Source organism: Stenella coeruleoalba, assembly GCF_951394435.1.
Source record: "Stenella coeruleoalba genome assembly, chromosome: 12".
Classification (NCBI taxonomy): domain Eukaryota; kingdom Metazoa; phylum Chordata; class Mammalia; order Artiodactyla; family Delphinidae; genus Stenella; species Stenella coeruleoalba.
The window spans coordinates 15565730-15584574 of record NC_137158.1 but is presented as its reverse complement, the minus strand read 5'-3'; the positions used below and the strand labels follow the sequence as shown (position 1 = coordinate 15584574).

The window sequence follows — 18845 nt, the reverse complement described above, 5'->3', positions numbered from 1 at the left end:
TGTGTCACAAAGGTCTTCAGTAAATAACATTCAGAAATTTTTACCATCTCTCCTTTTGGTTGCGAAGTTTTAAGAGGTGTCATCTATTTAACTCTTGGGTGACTGTATTTTTTGCAGGCAGAATTTTACATCAAGCACTGGAAATAATTCTGGGGCAGTATTTATAATGGTAGCAAAAAATTACCTACAAATTTGCCAAAAAGTCTTTACAATGCCTGTAATACACATTTTGTATAATACATGTACGCATATTCTAAAACTTCTTCTAATAGTTAATATATCAGCCTCTTTTGGCATACTCCTGAATTTTTAAAAATGCATACAAGGCAACACTAGTTTTTATTTCTTCCTCAATACAGGAACCACATACATAATATTTACAACTAAGCAGAAAAATTAAAAAGACATGAGGCTGATACAATCTCCCTTCCCTTATTTAAGGTTGCTTTCCATTGCCTTTCACACCCTGACCTGTAGAACAGGCTGAAACACTGGTCTTCAGCAAGGGTTGACTTTGATGTGATGCGTGCAATGTTGTTTAGCAAACGTTCTCTGATAACACTTAGTAAAATGGTTTGGTGAGTTGGCAAAATCTTTAAGAAGACAGTCCTGGTTTCCTTAAATTCTGTGCTTTGTGATTTGTGGAAACTACTAGAAACGTGTGTGTGTGTGTGTGTGTGTGTGTGTGCCCATTTAGTTATCTGTTTGGTGTTGCTCTTTTGTGCCAGTTTTCAACTGAGAGGGAACTTTAAAAAACAAAAGATTTTCTATTGTTTGTGAGATAGAAATCTTTACTTTTAAATGTAAACTACATATATATTTTAATTGTTTTTATTTATTTATTTTTGGCTGCATTGGGTCTTTGTTGCTGTGCACAGGCTTTCTCTAGTTGTGGCGAGCAGGGGCTACTCTTCACTACAGTGTGCGGGCTTCTCATTGCAGTGGCTTCTCTTGTTGTGGAGCACAGACTTCAGGAGTTGTGGCATGTGGACTCAATAGCTGTGGCTCACAAGCTCTAGAGCACAGGCTCAGTAGTTGTGGCAAATGGGCTTAGTTGCTTCGTGGCATGTGGGATCTTCCTGGACCAGGGCTCAAACCCGTGTCCCCTGTGTTGGCAGGTGGATTCTTAACCACCGCATCACCAGGGAAGCCCCTGTAAACTATATTTTAAGATTTGGGAAAAATATATCCACCCAACTATTAATTCATGGTTACACTGGTGGAAGAATGTTTTAGGGAAGGAAAGAGCAATGGTCAGGAAGGGGAGAAAAAGAAAGGAGATTTTTATTTTTAACTCAAGATTTTTTCCTTTTTTTGGTTTTTCAGTAATTTCTTTTTCATTTTGCATTTCTTTTTTTAAATTGAAGTATAGTATTTTGTCACATGTTTTTTCTGCATCTATTGAGATGATCACATGATTTTTATCTTTCATCTTATTAGTACGGTGTATCACACTGATTGATATGAGGATATTGAACCATCCTTAGATCCCTGGGATAAATCCCACTTGGTCATGGTTTATGATCCTTTTAATGTATTGTTGTATTCAGTTTGCTAGTATGTTGCTGAAGATCTTTGCATCTATGTTCATTAGTGATATAGGCCTATAATTTTTTTGTAGTGTCTTTGTCTGGTTTTGGTAACAGGGTAATGCTGCACTTATAGAAAGAATTTAGGAGTGTTCCTTCCTTTCAATTTTTTTTTGAAATTGGGGGGGAATAGTATTAACTCTTCTTTAAATGTTTGGTAGAACAGCTTCACCTGTGAAGCTGTTTGGTTCTGGCCTTTTTTTTTGTTGGGAATATTTTGATTACTGATTCAGTTTCACTGTTGATAATTGGTCTGTTCAGGTTTTCTAATTCTTCCAGATTCAGTCTTAAGAGATTATGTATCTCTAGGAACTTACTCATTTCTTTTAGGTTGTGCAATTTGTTGGCATATAATTGTTCATAGTAATTTTTATGATAATTTGTATTCTGCAGTATCATTAGTAATTTCTCTTTCATTTCTGATTTTGTTTATTTGGGACTTTTTTTTCTTGATGAGTCTGGCTAGAGATTTATCAATTCTGTGTATCTTTTCAAAGAACAAGCTCCTAGTTTCACTGATCTTTTCAATTTTTTTAGTCTCCTTTTCATTTCTTCTTGCTCTGATCTTTATTATTTCCTTCCTTCTACTAACTTTGTTTTTTCTTTTCCTAGTTCCTTTAGGTGTAATGTTAGATTGTTTATTTGAGATTTTTCTTATTTTTTGAGGTAAGCCTCTGTTGCTGTAGACTTCCCTCTTAGAATTTCTTTTGCTGTGTCCTTTAGATTTTTGTACATTATATTTCAATTTCATTTTTCTCAAGGTATTTTTTGATTTCCTCTTTGGTTTTTTTGTTGACGAATTGGTTGTTTAGTAGCATGTTGGTTTTTTTTTAGCCTCCAAGTGTTTGTGTTTTTTCCATTTTTCTTCTTGTAATTGATTTCTGGTTTCAAATTGTTGTGGTTGGAAAGGATGCTTGGTAAGAATTCAGTCTTTTAAAATTTATTGAGACTTGTTTTGTGGCCTAGCATGTGATCTATCTTGGAGAATGTTCCATGTGCATTTGAAAAGAATGTGTATTCTACGTTTTGGATGGAATGTTCTGTATAAATTTATTATGTTCTTCTGATCTAATGTGTTGTTTAAGGCCTATGTTTCCTTAGTGATTTTCTATCTGGTTGATCTATCCATTTATCCATGATCTATCTACTATTATTGTATTACTGTCAATTTCTCCCTTTATGTCTGTTAGTATTTGCTTTATATATGAGGTGATCCTATCTTAGGTGCATAAATATTTATTTATTTATTTATTTTGTGTACAGTCTTTATTTGTTAAAATACCATTAGAATATTCCTCAGGACAAGAGCAAAGATCATCCCCTGCAGAAACTTTGGAACTATATACAGAACTTTACAGAACACAGGACAACACTTTAGCTGAATCCTACCTGCTGACCAGAGAAGGGTGTTCTGAGTGGACTCAGCAAAGAAAAGGAAATCAAGCAGGGAAGGAAAGGTGCCCATCTGAATCAAACTTCAGCTGCCATCAGGGCAAGTCTTGTGACGGTCACAGATCGGAGACTCTGTTTTTGGAAGGTTCGAGTACAGCACAGGGGTTCCATGTGTCTTTACGGCTACACCCCAGGCTGAGGTGCCATTAGGTCAATGTCACTCAAATTCCTGGCCAGCCAAACTCCGGCAGCAAAGAGTCCCAAATTGAGGATCAAGTTCCTGCGGAAGTCATTCCTATTGGTGGCGAAGCAGTAGACGCCCCGAAGCCAGTCTCCCACATTGTCTGGGATTTCGGGAGCTTCATTTACCGAGCCCGCAGCGATCACGCCGGCCCCACTGGAAGCCATAGCAGCACCCCAATGCCAATATTTATTAATGTTATATCTCTTCTTGGATTGACCCCTTTATCATTATGTAATGCCCTCTTTGTCTTTTGCTACAGTCTTTGTTTTAAAGTCTATTTTGTCTGATGTAAGTACAGCTACTCCAGCTTTCTTTCTGTTCTATTTACATGGACTATATTTTTCCATCCTTTCACTTTCAGTCTGTGTATATCTTTAGATCTGAAGTGAGTCTCTTGTAGTCAGCATATCTCTTGTAGTCAGCATAATGTTCTGGGTCTTGTTTTTTGTTTTTTTTTTAAATCTTTTTATCCACCCTGTCTTTTGATTGGAGCATTTAGTCCTTTTCCATTTAAAGTGATTATTGATAGCTATGTACTTATTACCATTTTGTTAACTGTTTTCTAGTTGTTTTTGTAGTTCTTCTCTGTTCCTTTCTTCTTCTTTTAGTCTCTTCCCTTGTGATTTGATGATTTTCTTTAGTGTTGAGTTTGGGTTTCTTTTTATTTTTTGTGTATCTATTGTAGGTTTTTTGTTTGTGGTTACCATGAGGTTTATGTATATTGACCTATATATACTAGATAGTTTTAAGCTGATAGTTGCTTCAGTTTGAATGCATTCCAAAAGTAGTAAATTTTTACTTCTCCTCCACCTTTTATGTTTTTGACATCATATATTACATCTTTTTACTTTGTGTGTCCCTTAACTGTTTAGTGTAGTTGTAGTTGATTTCACGACGTTTGTCTTTTAACCTTCATCGTAGTTTTTTAAGTGGCTGATCTATTGCCTTTACTTTATATTTGCCTTTACCAGTGAGAGTATTTCTTTTGCATATTTTTGTATTTCTAGTTATGATCTTTTCTTTTCCACTTAAAGAAAACGTTTAATGTTTTCTTGTAGGGCCAGAATAGTGGTAATAAACTCTTTTGGTTTTACTTGTCTGTAAAACATTTTATCTCTCCTTCAATTCTGAATGATAACCTTGCCAGGTAAAGTATTTTTGGTTGTAGGTTTTTTCCTTTTAGCACTTTAAATATGTCATGCCACTCCCTTCTGGCCTGTGAAGTTTCTGCTAAAAATTCAGCTGATGTACTTGTGGAGGTTCCCTTGTATGTGCTAGTTGTTTTTCTCTTGCTGCCTTTAAAATTTTCTTTTTATCTTTACCTTGTGCTGTTTTAATTATGATGTGTCTTGGTGTAGACCTCTTTGTGTTCATCATGTTTGGGACTCTCTGTGTTTCCTGGAGCTGGATATCTCTTTGCTCCCCTACATTAGGGAAGTTTTCAACCATGATTTTTAAAATAAATGTTCTACCCTTTCTCTCTTTTCTCTTCTGGGACCCCCATAATGTGAATGTTAGTATGTTTTATGTTGTCTCTGATGTTCCTTAAACTATCCTCATTTTTAAAAAATTCTTTGTCTTTTTTTTTCTCTTCAGCTTGTGTAATTTTGACTACTCTGTCTTCCAGATCACTGATCTGCTCTTTTCTGTCATCTAATCTACCACTGATTCTCTCTAGTGTATATTTCATTTCAGTTATTGCATCCTTTAGCCCTGATTGGCTATATATATAAATTTTTTCTAATTCTTTGTTGAAGTTCTTACTGTATTCATCTATTCTTCTCCCAAGGTTGGTGAACACCATTATAATCATTACTTTGAACTCTGCATTGGGGAGATTGCTTATCTCCATTTTGTTTAGCTCTTTTTGAGGTTTTTGGCCATTTTTGTTCATTTGAAATGTATTCCTCTGTCCTCATTTTGCCTAATTCTCTGTGTTTATTTCTATGTACTAAGTAGGTCTTTTATGCCTCCTGATCTCAGAGAAGTAGCCTTACGTAGGAGATGTCCTATGGAGTCCAGCAGCATGGTACCCTCTAGCCACCATAGCCACATGCTCCAGGGGTGTCTCCTATGTTGACTGTGTGCACCCTTCTATTGTAATGAGGCTGAATGCTCTAGGTGTGCTGATAGGTGGGGCTGGTCCCTGCCCAGCTAGCTGCAAGGCCCGATGACATCTGACTGCTCTGGGTACACTGGTGGGTGAGGCAGGCCCCTGGCACTAATAGGCTAGAGGGAGGATTTCAAAATGTCTCCCACCAGCGCTGGTATCAATGTGGTAGAATGAAATTCCCCCCAAATGGTTGCCACTAGCATCTCAGTCCCCAGGAGGTTTCCCAGCTGCCTCCTGCTTGTCTGGGAGGCTCTCCAAGATCAGCAAGTAGGTCCGACCCAGGTGCCATTCAGACTGGTGCCTCTGTGCTGGGACTTGGAGCGAATGTTTTTATGTATGCCCTTTAAGAGCAGAATCTCAGTTTCTTACAGGCTTCCAGCCCTCCTGAATGTAAGCTCCATTGGTTCTCAAAGTCAGACATTTGGGTACTCAACTTCCCAGTTCAGGACTCCTGGGCTGGTGAGCCTGATGTGTGGCTCAGACCCCTCCCTCCTTGGGAAGGACCTCCGTGGTCGGGATAGCCTTCCGGCTTATGGGTCGCCACACCAGGAGGGTGGGTCCTGACTAGATTACATCTCCACTGCTCCTACTCATTTCATTGTGGTTCCTTCTTTATATCTTTTGTTGTGGGAAATCTTTTCTGCTAGATTTCAGGTTGTTCTCAGAGATAGTTGCTCTGCTGGAAGAGGTAAGCTCGGGATATTCCTACTCCATCATCTTGCTCCCTCTTCTAACTCAAGATTTCTATTTTTAACTATATTGTTTGGATTTTTATAACAAGCGTACACTACCTTTATAATTAAAAAATAAATATGAAAGTGTTTAAAATTTTATTAATATTGTAAAACAAAACCCTATAAAAACCAGAAAAATGTATATTTTTCATTCATTCTTATTGCTTTTGAAGTTTGATTTTTAAATTTTGATTAAGGTCTTTACAGTCATTTCTATAAAAATGATTAGTACTATTATTAACAATAATGGTGATAGCAGTAGCTGCCAGGGCTTGGGTTAAGTACTTTACATTTATTATTTATTTCATTCTCATAAAATCCTATCAGTAGAGGCAGAGCTAGGTATGGTGGGGTTTGAAATTTATATGATTGGGGGAGGAAAATAATGAAAAATTACCAGGGCCCTTCACAGGGCCTTGGAAAGGAATCTGAGCAAATAAGAGGCCTTGAAGCCAAGCTTCATAGGCTTCCTAAGAAATCCACCTCTACTTATCATTCATGAATTAGCTTCATTATATGTGCAATAAACTGAGGCCTAGAAAAATGACTTACCTAAAGTCATACACCTAGTAAATGGCTGAGCAAGCTAATTGCAGTATTTTATTATTCTAATAGGATTATCCATATCTCAGCAATTTTTGACCTAAAGTATTTCCAATGGAGAGTTGGAGAGAGAACTCAACTCCTGCCTAGCTCTGAATGCTACAGAGATGGACCACCATCTCTTCCCTTCTTGATTACAGCACTAAATTCCTAACAGGCTTGCCTACCTTTCCTACCATTCTTCTTCTTCTGCATTCCAGTAATCATCTCGTCTTCTCTCGACTTCTAAAACAGGACACATTCTCTTCCTCCACGTTTTTCCACAGATCATCCTTTTCCCTGAAACAATTTTTTCTCTCCATCTCGACAATATCTGCTTATGCTGCAGGTTTCCAGTTAATATCCTGTTTTAGTGAGTTGTTTCCAGATTCATAAGACAGGCTAGGTCCCCTTCCTGTATGTTCTATCATAATAATCAATTCACTTTATCGCATTTATTTGTTGAATGCATCTTCCCTGTAAATTCTTTGAGATACAGAGGTCTTATCTTCTTCACTCCTGTGCTCTCAGCTCCCCAAGTTGTACCCCAGGAATCTACAGGCTTCTAAGTCTCTATACTTTCCCTACCAAAGCCCAGGGAATCTTTATCTAGTCTGGGAGGGGTCGAGAAAACTTCTCTTCTTACACTTTCTACCTTCTTCCAAATATTTTGTCTTTGCCAAGGCCAAAGTTTTTGAAACTCAAAAGCAAAGAATTGATCCCTCTGTTCTCTGCATTCTGCTGTTTCATCCTTCTGCTGAGACAATGGCAGAAAAGTATGGGGTATAGAAATGTGTATGTGCGGGAGGGGACCAATCAAATGTTATCTCAACTGTCAGTCCACCTCACATTCATAGCGAGCACCTGCCCCAAAGATGACACCTGTTCTCCATGATTTCTGGATCCTGTGCGGCACTGCCTAGATTCCCACTCCATGACTAAAGGTCTTATTCACTGGGGAGACAGGAATTTTGCCTGCTGACAGCTATCAGCTTGCAGCTTTCTCTGGGAATTGCCCTCAGCTGTAGAGAGCTTCCTTGCCTAGGTTCAAACCTCTTCCCTTCGATATCTCATATCCAGTATAAAGAAGGGCCCCTTCTGCTAACCTAATCCCAGGAGTTGGCTGAAGTCTTGTGACTGCATTACAGCCCATCTTCTTCGCGCCATCTGGCCTCCTTCCCTTCCCCCATTGGTGTCAATCCCAAGACCAGTTCCCATAAATTTTCTGCACGCAAATCTCTATCTCAGAATCTACTTCCTGGGGGACTTATCCTGCAACAGACACCTTTAGACTCCTTCTATCTGTCATCATATATATATATTTTTTCATCCATCTATCTCTCAGTTCCAAACACCTAAAAGTGGTGGGGGAAGTTTAGGTTGTTTGGAATCTTCTCTCAAACAAGTCACGTGGGAAAAGAATTATAGTTTATTTCTGTTCATTTTAGGTTTTGGATACAGTCAATGGGATACTATTGCAAGGGGAGGGAAAAGGTAAGGGAGAAAAAATTTTGCATATTTACTTCTTCCTAGATTGCATTGAGGAGGATTTTATGTAGCTATATTGGGAGAACCTGTAGAATTAAAAATAAGAAAGAAGTGTAAATGAAAGTTGCTGACAATTTTTAAGTACAAATTATAAAATCTTATCAAGTTCTCTAAAAACCAAAATAACTTAAGTCATCTTGAAGAGTAGAGCTGATGTATATATGCAGATTGGGAAATACCATATGCCAGGACTTTTAGTGTCAACTGCTTTTCACTGGAAAACTGAAGAAAATCAAGTTGAAGAAAAGGTATGACTAAAAGAGACAACATTCACTGTGTTTTTAGGTGCAAAGGAATAATAATGTTATTTTTTTCCTGAGAGTTGGAAGGATCTTAGAAGTCATAGTCCGTAAAGTTCTGGCCGGTGAGGGTATATCTTCGGGGAGCTATTTAACTTTTGCTTAGGATACACAAATATAATATTAATTTTATATTTTCTTGTTTTGAAGTTTAATAATCTTTGCTAAATATTAACTTGAGGCTATATGCACTACATTGCTTTTTCTTATTCCTCAATTGCATTCATATTGATGCTTTTACCTATCTTCTATTTAATCTTGCCCCTGGGATCTATTACATTTAGTTAGCACAGAGTGTCTAAAGGAGATAACATTGATTTACTTTGGTTTGCCCTCACGCTTAACCCATCCATGTTCATGATAGTTCAGGTTTTCCCTCTTTGCTGAAAAACTACAAAACAGAGGTGGACAGTGTCCAAGTAATGTAGTATAACAACCATCTTGAGCATTGCCTCATTACGGATGGCAAAATTTAATAAGTAATTTGCCTAAATTCACATGGCTGGAGAGTTATCCTAAGTCGTATCTGATTTTATTAGCCACTCCTTCCTAACTTTGAAAGCTTTTCACTTCAGGTCTTGACTGACTTCTCCCAAAACAGCCTCTGTGCCCTTAACTTTCCCTCTGTGTTTAAGTAACTCAATTCCATAGCTTTTCCTTCTTTCCACATAAAAATGCTCCGCACTCCTTCCCACAGCGCGCTGTCTTCCCTTCCCCAGCCTTCTCTCGCCACTCAGCACTTTATCTCTGTTATCTCCTAGACCTTGCAAACTGGATGACTGGCTGCCAAATAAAATCACAGGAGGAAAAGATAAAGCATCTCATCTTTCTCTCTTTAAGCCTTTGCTCTCTTCCACTTCCTCGTCCGGGAGTGTTCAAGTTCTCCAGTTTCCCCAGGCAGGCCCGGTGCTAAAAATAGCGCACTCTGCGTGATGTCGCTGGTGGCATTTCCTGGGGTAGGAGAGTCCGAGTAAAAACAACTGGTGAGATGAGATGATCAAATTCTGAAGCGAGTCTGGGGACACCCTATACCTCTCCCCGCACCCACTGCTGGGATGCTGAGACTTCCGTAGGAATTGGTTCATGGTCGCTCTGGGACGGATCAGATCAAAAGGAACTAGCGTGTTTCTTCTTCTCAGATGAGAGGGGCGTAACTTATCATTGTTTCAAGGGCATAAAACAAGTGTAATCGCAGAAATGTAATTCGGGCCTGTCTGTCCACCATACCGTTGTTCCAACTAAGTGGAGAAGTTTGAGGAGAAGTAAGTGTTCATTGAACCGCTAACGTTTAAAAACATAATTAAATTCATTGCAAATTTTTTCTCATGCCTACATAATGTTTTAGGGGCCATTTTAAAAGGAAGATTCCATTAAAAAAAAAAAAGACTTCATGACAGGACAGAGATGGAAATGAAATGACAAAAAGAAAATATATGTAAGTCCATACACTCCCCAGCTCTCTGTTATTATGAAATACACTTTTTCTACCAAAAAAAAGCTATATCATTTTTTCTGATTATAGTAATAATACATGTTTACTTCTAAAAATTCAATCTGATATTGAAGAAGAAAGTAAAAATTACACAAAATCGCCCACACTGAGAAAACCAGGTTGTATGTGTATGCATACACACCTAGGTCAAAGCCCTTCAATTCGTATCCCTCCCCACTGGGGATTCAGAAATGTGGCCAGTTGGGGCCAATGAGGTGTGAGAAGAAACTTGCTGAAAGGTTTTATCCTCACTCTAAGAATGGACCATTGGAAGAAATTGGCTCTTTTTCTCCTGGCCATTGTCAAGTATAGATGCTGCTTCCAGAGAAACTGCTGTAGCCATCTTGATACCAGCCTTGGGAAGGCCAATTCAAAAAAGTGGGTAAAGATGGGAGAATCACAGAGCATGGTTCTGATAAAGACACTGGGTCGAGCCACCCTACCTCTGGACTTCCCGGCATGCGAGCCTATAAATTCCCTTATTGTTTGTATGAGTTTGATTTCTTGGTACTTGAAGCTGAATGCATCCTAACTGAGACAGGTATATTTTGCCCTAAGAAAAAGTTTATTTATATAAGGTCAATCATGTATTTTCTGAATAATTTCTGGGTTACTAACTTGCTTTAAAAAGTATCCTCAACATACAGGTTATATATCTATACAGTCTAAATTTTATCTTTTTAAAATTTTATGTATTTTTTAACCTTTATGACTAATGCAACGTCTTTAGATATTATATAACATCGGCTCTGCCAAAGATGTCTTGATCTCAGACTTTTAGCCTCCAGAACTGTGAGAAAATAATTCTTTTGTTTAAGCCTCCCAGTCCGTGGTACTTTGTTATGGCAGCCCTAGCAAACTATCAATAATATATCCACTCTCACCCTCAAGCCCAAGCAATCAATGATCCATATGGTATCATTATAACTTTGATCTTTCTTGAATTTTATATAAAGACAACCACACAGTATGTACCATTTGACTCTTTTTACTTATAATGTTTTTGAGATTCATCCATGTTGTTGCTGTATTCATATTTTATTCCTTTTTTTTTTTGCGGTACGCGGGCCTCTCACTGTTGTGACCTCTCCCGTTGTGGAGCACAGGCTCCGGACGCGCAGGCTCAGCAGCCATGGCTCACGGGCCCAGCCGCTCCGCGGCATGTGGGATCTTCCCAGACCAGGGCACGAACCCGTGTCCCCTGCATCGGCAGGCGGACTCTCAACCACTGCGCCACCAGGGAAGCCCCATTCCTTTTTAATGATGAAGAGTTTTCCATAGTATGAATATATCACAATGTCTTTATTCATCTTCCAGTAGATGTGGCCATTATGAAATAATGCCCCTGTGAACACTGATGTATGTTCATGTGTGCGCATATTTCACTTCGAAAAATACCTAGAAGTGGGATTGCTAGATTCTATGATAAATATACTATTAATCTTCTGAAATACTGCCTATCTGTTTTCAGAAGTTGGTATCTGTATCATTTTGCATTCCCACAGCAAGACATAAGAATTACTATTGCTTCCCATTCTTGTAAACACTAGATGTATCAGATATTTTATCTTTATTCTGGTGGGTATGTTGTGATATGTGATTTTGATTTTTGATTTTTTCTGATGAATTGTTATATCGACCATCATTTCATGTGTTTATTTGCCAGGCTTATATCTTATATTATGAAGTATTCAAATTGTTTGCTCTTTTTAGATTAGGTTGTTCATTTTCTTATTACTGAGGTTTGAAATTTCTTTATATATTCTGCATACAGGTTCTTTATCCAGGATGCATTTTCTTTCTTTCTTTTCTTTTCTTTTTTCTTTTTTCTTTTTTTTTTTTTTTTGCAAATGAGTTGGAGAGTACACAACTGGAAACAAATAATACTTAAAAGGTAAATGCAGTGGTCAAGGTAAAATATCTTGTGTTTGTCTAAGAAAATGGTTAAGGAGATGAGACATGAATTGGTTTGAAGGTTACTAATAGGTAAAATCAGTAGGATTTAGTGATTGGGAATGTGGTCAAAGGAGAGAAGTAATTGTTGAGGTTTTTTTTTTTTTTTTAAGAAGATGTTGGGGGTAGGAGTTTATTAATTAATTTATTTTTGCTGTGTTGGGTCTTTGTTTCTGTGCGAGGGCTTTCTCTAGTTGTGGCAAGTGGGGGCCACTCTTCATCGTGGTGCGCGGGCCTCTCACTGTTGTGGCCTCTCCCGTTGCGGAGCACAGGTTCCAGATGCACAGGCTCAGTAGTTGTGGCTCATGGGCCCAGCCGCTCCGCGGCGTGTGGGATCTTCCCGGACCAGGGCTTGAACCCGTGTCCCCTGCATTAGCAGGCAGCTTCTCAACCACTGAGCCACCAGGGAAGCCCGAGGATATTTTTAATGTAACAATATGGATGGTAGCACCCACTTATCATTGGAGCATGACTGTTTTGGAAGTGGCTGATGGATAGCATAATTATGTTTTTGGACACATGGAGTTGATATCCTAGTGAAAATGCAAAATGGGCAATTGAATACATATGTCTGGAGCTCAGGTGAGAAGTGGGTATAACATTTGACATATAAAAGAGAACTATTGACATATAAAAGAGTAAATAAATCTTTGATGCAAAAAAAGCTAATGCAATGTTTTTATATATCATAGGAGGTAGTGGTTTAATTTTTTTCAAATGAATAGCTAATTATGCTACTTACTAATATAAAAATAAAATGTACTCATTTACTAAACCATTCTCTCCCTTTTGAAGTGAAATAGCACACTTATCCTATATGGTACTCCCACGTATTCTGCAATTTTTGTTTTGTTCTGCTAATCAATTGGTCTATCCCTATGCTAATAATAGCCCTTTTGATTATGCTGACTTTATAACATTTTGATATCTGGCAAGGAATCTCATCATGATTTTTCATGTTTGTACATTTCTTAGCTTCTCATGGACATTTATTCTTCCATATAAAATGTAAGATAATTCAATTTTCTAAGACCACAGTGATTTTAACTGAAAATTCATTAAGTGTGTCACAATATGGGCAGAACTAACATATTTGTAAAATTAAGTCTTCCCTTGCAAGAACCAGATATGTTTTTCCATTTGTTCAGCTCTTGATGTGGCCCTTTAATAAGATTTTATAGTTCTTTTTTATAGGCTTTGTACCTTTCTTGTTAAATTTATTTCAAAATATTTTGAATTTTTTATATTATTATATGAGGCTTATTTTTTCCATGTCTAATTCTATCTGATTATTTCTAGTAAAGAACCACTATTGCTTTTGAAATAGATATTGTTTCTACAGGCTTGTTACTAAATTCCCTTATAACAGCTTTAAGATAGTCTCTTGGGTTAATATCTAGAATGATGTTTGCTCTTGGTTTTACATAAGTAGTATTTATCATATTTAGATTGTTTCCTTTTATTCTTATTTTGATTGGAGTTTCAGTAGAAACGGCTGCTGAATTTAATCAAATGCCTTTTCAGCTTCTATTAGGAACATTTTAATCCATTAATATACTGTTGTAATAAGTTATGCTATTAAAAGAACTCTCATATTGAAAGAGTTCCTGACATGAAACTATCTTTGCATCTTGGCAATAAACTATACTAGTTCACCACTGACACACTACTGGACTTTATTTGCTTGTTTTTTATTAATAATTTTACATCTGTATTCTTAAGTGAATAATTGGACTATTATTTTTTTCTCTTATTATTATTTATCTTTATTGTTAACATTATGCCAGCTTCAGAAAATATATTAACAAGCTTGATATCATTTTCTATGATTTGGAATGGTTTAAATAACATTGGAATTATTTATTCTTCAATAATTTTAAACGTAATAAATGTACTTATCTTTTGTTTACATAATAAAAGAGCCCCACAGTCAGCTCTTGGTTGCACCTGAGAATAATACACTCTAAAAATATTACAAATGGTTGATGTAGAAAAGTAAATGGATATGTTAAATTAAGTTATATGAACATCAGAAAAGTAACTTGGGCTTCCCTGGTGGCGCAGTGGTTGAGAGTCCGCCTGCCGATGCAGGCGACACGGGTTCATGCCCCGGTCCGGGAACATCCCACATGCCACGGAGCGGCTGGGCCCGTGAGCCATGGCCGCTGAGCCTGCGCGTCCGGAGCCTGTGCTCCGCAATGGGAGAGGCCACAAGAGTGAGAGAGAAAAAAAAAGTAACTTAACTCCCCATCTCTTACCCCATGATAATGGCTCAAGGTGTGTAGACTTTCACTCCCCTTGAAAACTTCTTACCTTTTCTCTCTCCAATTCTACTCTTACTGATTTTGCTTAGAAAAATATCTTTTCCAAAGTGACTTTGGGACTCTTGATTCATAAATATCCACAGGTTTTGCTTAATTGCACCTCCTTTTCTTCTCCTCCTCACTGCATCGACTAAAATGTGGCTTTTTCTTTTCTTTTCTTTGGCTGTGCCACATGGCATGTGGGATCTTGGTTTCCTGACCAGGGATTGAACCCGTGCCCCCGGTAGTGGAACTGTGGAGTCTTAACCACTGGACCACCAGGGAAGTCTCAAATGTGGCTTTTTCTTGATAAAAGTTCCTGAAAACTCTTATTTTCATATGCATACATTATATATATATATATATTTATTCATTTTCAGATTCTTTTCCATTATAGGTTATTACAAGATATTGAATATAGTTCCCTGTGCTGTACAGTAGGTCCTTGTTGGTTACGTATTTTATATATAGTAGTGTATATATTTTAATCCCAAACTCCTAATTTATCCCTTTCCCCTTTGGTAATCATAAATTTCTTTTCTATGTCTGTGAGTCTATTTCTGTTTTGTAAATAAGTTCATTTATATCATTTTTTTAGATTCCACATGTAAGCAATATCATATGATATTTGTCTTTCTCTGTCTGACTTACTTCACTTCATATGTTAATCTCTAGGTCCATCCATGTTGCTGTAAATGGCATTATTTCATTCTTTTTTATGGCTGAGTAATATTCCAGTGGATATATGTACCACATCTTCTTTATCCATTCGTTTGTTGATAGACATTTAGGTTGCTTGCATGGCTATTGTAAATAGTGCTGCAATGAACATTGGGGTGCATGTGTCTTTTTGACTTAGAGTTTTCCTTAGATATATGCCCAGGAGTGGGATTGCTAGATCATATGGTAACTCTATTTTAGTTTTTTAAGGCATCTCCATACAGTTCTCCACAGTGGTTGCACCAGTTTACACTCCCATCAACAGTGTAGGAGGGTTCATTTTTCTCCACACCCTCTCCAGCAAAAGTTCCTGAAAACGCTTGAAAGGAGAGGCTGTCATTTTCTCATGCTCTCCGTCTCAGCAACAAGTTGTAGGGGTAGACAACCTTCCTAGACTACTAAGTTACCAGTCTTGAAGGTCACACCACAGTTATGCCATTCTCCTCTCCTCATTGTCATTATCTTATTATGTCATGGCATCAACTGAAGACATCATACTAGCTCATGATTTTCTTTCCTCTGTTTGTCCTCAGCATCTTGAGACTACGCAGTGCCCACATTTATGATTCACCAAATCTCTCATCTTAAGTTTCTTAACCCCTTTCCATCAGCAATGCTCATCTCCTTACACCTCAGCACCCATCTCCATGGCTGTATAATCTCTACCATTATAACAATTTATCTTTATAGAGCACTTTATGCCAAGCACCATTCTAAGAGCTTTATATATATTGACTCATTCAGTCAACACAAAAATCCTTCAATGGAGCTTAGTATATCCTATGAGGAGACTGAGGCACAGAAAAAAAACATGACTAACTTGGCTAATAGCATATATCACTAGTGAGGGGTAGAGCAGCTATTGAAACCCAGACAACCTGCTCTTAACAATCACATTATACTACCATCTTGATAAGCATAACTCCATGTCTTTTAACCGCTTCTACACCAATAACCCTGATAAACTTTCCCTTCAACCCACTAAAACATACAGCTTTTTGTAGTCTTTTCCTCTATCAGCTTCCTTCTGGCTTCACTTTCTTCCTGTTTGCATCAAATGCTATTGTCAGTCACTTCAACTCTACCTTCCCAAGCCTCCCTAATTTTTTTAGAGATCTCCTCTTCATACCATGACTTATTTTCCAAGCCCTCATATGAGCATAATTATTTGCTTTTACTCTCAGGCTGGCAATCATTGCTGTAGAAAATGACAAACTCATGTTAGCTGACTCCAGTATAAATTCATGAGCTACAGACCCAGCTGAGCATTTACCTCTGCTCTGCATTTCTTTCCTATCTACCCCATTCTCTTTCCCATTCTGTATAGTAATTTTCCCCTCAGCAACTGCTCAATCATTTTATTTCCCTCAATCTTGCAAGTCACCTTCTCAGCAGAAGACTTAATTTCCAATATCAGAGGAATGTAGTAGCCATCATGAATAAACTTCTTTAACTTCCTCTTTTCTATCTCCAAATTGTTCTATATTTTATCCCTCCCTAAACTTTCCTACATGTTTTAGAGGAAGAAGTAGCCCCATTTCTCTCTGACCTCTTATAACCTTGAATCCATCCTCTGCCTCCTTTGAATTGTATGCTCATTAAGTACTAACTTTTAAATTTGTGTTTTGGTCAGGATCAGCTATGCTATGCTGCAGTAACAAAAACCCCTAAGTTCAATGACTTAATAAAAAAAATTTTTTAATGTATTCCTTCCACCAGATCTACTGTGGATCTAGGCAACCCTCCAGGGCAATTGTCTTTGATGTGGTGACTCATGAATTCAGGCAGTTATGATCTTGTTGTTCCTCACATCAACATAAGGCCCCCCTTGGTTTCCATGACAGAGGAAGAGACACTGGAAAATAACACAGGGGCTTTTCACTATCTCAGCCCAGAAGTAACATAAAAATTTTGTTTACAGTGTTTTGGCCTGAACTATTCATATGACTTTGCCTAACAGCAGGGGAGCTGGAAATGGAGTTTGTGCACAGGAAGGAAAAATATGAAACAGATTTGAAGGCCACGTAGAATTGTTTCTTTTACCTTTTGTATTCATCTCTCTCTCTCATTTTGCTGAGTCTTTTGCCTCTATCCCAAGTAATACCAAGTCTAAACCACCTTGAGAAGTGGCCACCCACCATTTCATCTGCATACCTTCTCCGATGTATTCCCCACATTTCAGCCACACTGCACTGCCTGATGTTACCCATATGCCCCCTGCATTCACGTGCCTCCTTGTCTCTCCTGTGTGATTCCAGCTTCCATGAATATAGTTGCTCCTTCCTGGAATGAGTTTTCTACATCCCTTGCCTCTTCAGCACCCCTGCTAATTCTTCAAAGCCACCCTGAATTGTATCATCTTTCTGTAGCTTTCCCTAAGTCCTGTAGACAGAAGGCCCTCATATCTGCAATTTATGAATAATTCTATTTTAACCTATATCATTGTGTATTTTAGTTATTTGCATGATTTCTTGAACTTCCATTGTAACTATGAGATCATAGTGAGAATAATCATATTTTATTTACCCATATACTCAGCACCTTGCATAGTGGTACCTGGCATATAGAAGGCTTTCAGTAAATGTTTAAATGGCTGAGTAAATCAGTGAATAGTAAAATTTCTGAAAACTGATAGTGAGGGTGTATGTTGCAATTTTTGAGGTATTATTTATGTTAGAATTGTTTTATTTTTTCAGACAACATAATAATTATTTATTTTAAAAAATTAGTTGATAGCAGAAGTAGAATGAGGCAAAGAATTACTAATAGTATTATAATGTATTATTTATGCAACATTAAATAAACATAGCATGACACAAACTACAGACTAGACAAAGTATCCATTTCAAGGAGTTAAAGTACGTCTTGATATTTATGATAAAATGCCTTGCAATAAAGGCTGAGGTGCTCTGGCATGTCTCCCATAATTGGTGATTATGTTTACAACATGAGTGATATAGAAGTGAATTTTACTCCTGTGTGAAGTATAGATGTTATAAATGAACATGTCCCCTCTAAGATAGGATATTAATATTGGAAAAGAGTTGATTAATTAATTAATAATAATAATAAAGCTAACCAAATGTTTAAGGAAAGGTCTTTTTAAATATTCTGAGGAAAATTATAATTATTAGTCAGTTCTTATAATTTAAATTTGAAATAGATGATAAGGCTTGGGTTATGAATAAAGCTAAAATATTAGAACATTATTTCAACCATTAATTTTGATTATTTCTGTAATGCTTATTCACTTGATTATCACATCCTACCACTTTGTTTGAATTGCAGGACAAAAATTATTATCTTCTGACCCTTTCTTTTGTCCTAAATTATAAGCAAATAGACAAGGGGATCCGGGCCAAATAAAACACTGGGGTTTTTTTTTTGTGTGTTTTGTTTGTTTGTTTTTCTTTTTTTGGGTGTGTGTGGCTCACGGGCTCTAGAGCACAGGCTCAGTAGTTGTGGCGCACAGGCTTAGTTGCTCCGTGGCATGTGGGATCTTCCCGGACCGGGGCTTGAACCTGTGTCCCCTGCATTGGCAGGCGGATTCCTAACGACTACGCCACCAGGGAAGCCCTAAAACCCCATTTTATTCATTCACTTATCATAAGTCATGCCATATAGAATTTAGCCAATGTGGCCCTTGCTTTTCTTAGAAAATACTTTTTAAAACTAAGTTTCTTTCATGGATTAAGTTCATCACAGTCCCCCAAAATGGAGACTATTGATTATTAAGCTTCCCTCGCTGCCACCCCTTTTTTGTTAACACATCCTGGTCCAGACTCTGGAACTGGTTGGAGGTAGTTGGGGAAGAGCCAGGAAACAGTCAGGACAGGTGGCTAAGCATGCAAATATTTATCAAGGGTTTGCCCTGAA

The 18845-nt window shown here is 37.6% G+C and overlaps 1 protein-coding gene across 1 annotated transcript; it reads right to left on the bottom strand.

The window, feature by feature from the left end:
* Positions 1-2852: 2852 nt before the first annotated feature.
* Positions 2853-3489, bottom strand: LOC307195407 (mitochondrial import receptor subunit TOM6 homolog). The gene has a single exon (XM_079939486.1). It carries the CDS (start codon positions 3387-3389, stop codon positions 3165-3167), a length of 225 nt encoding a protein of 74 aa, XP_079795612.1. The 5' UTR covers positions 3390-3489; the 3' UTR covers positions 2853-3164.
* Between the last annotated feature and the right edge of the window lie 15356 nt (positions 3490-18845).

Bases quoted from the DNA above. Each gene is read 5' to 3' on its own strand.
- LOC307195407 (XM_079939486.1), bottom strand. From the start codon at position 3,389: ATGGCTTCCAGTGGGGCCGGCGTGATCGCTGCGGGCTCGGTAAATGAA.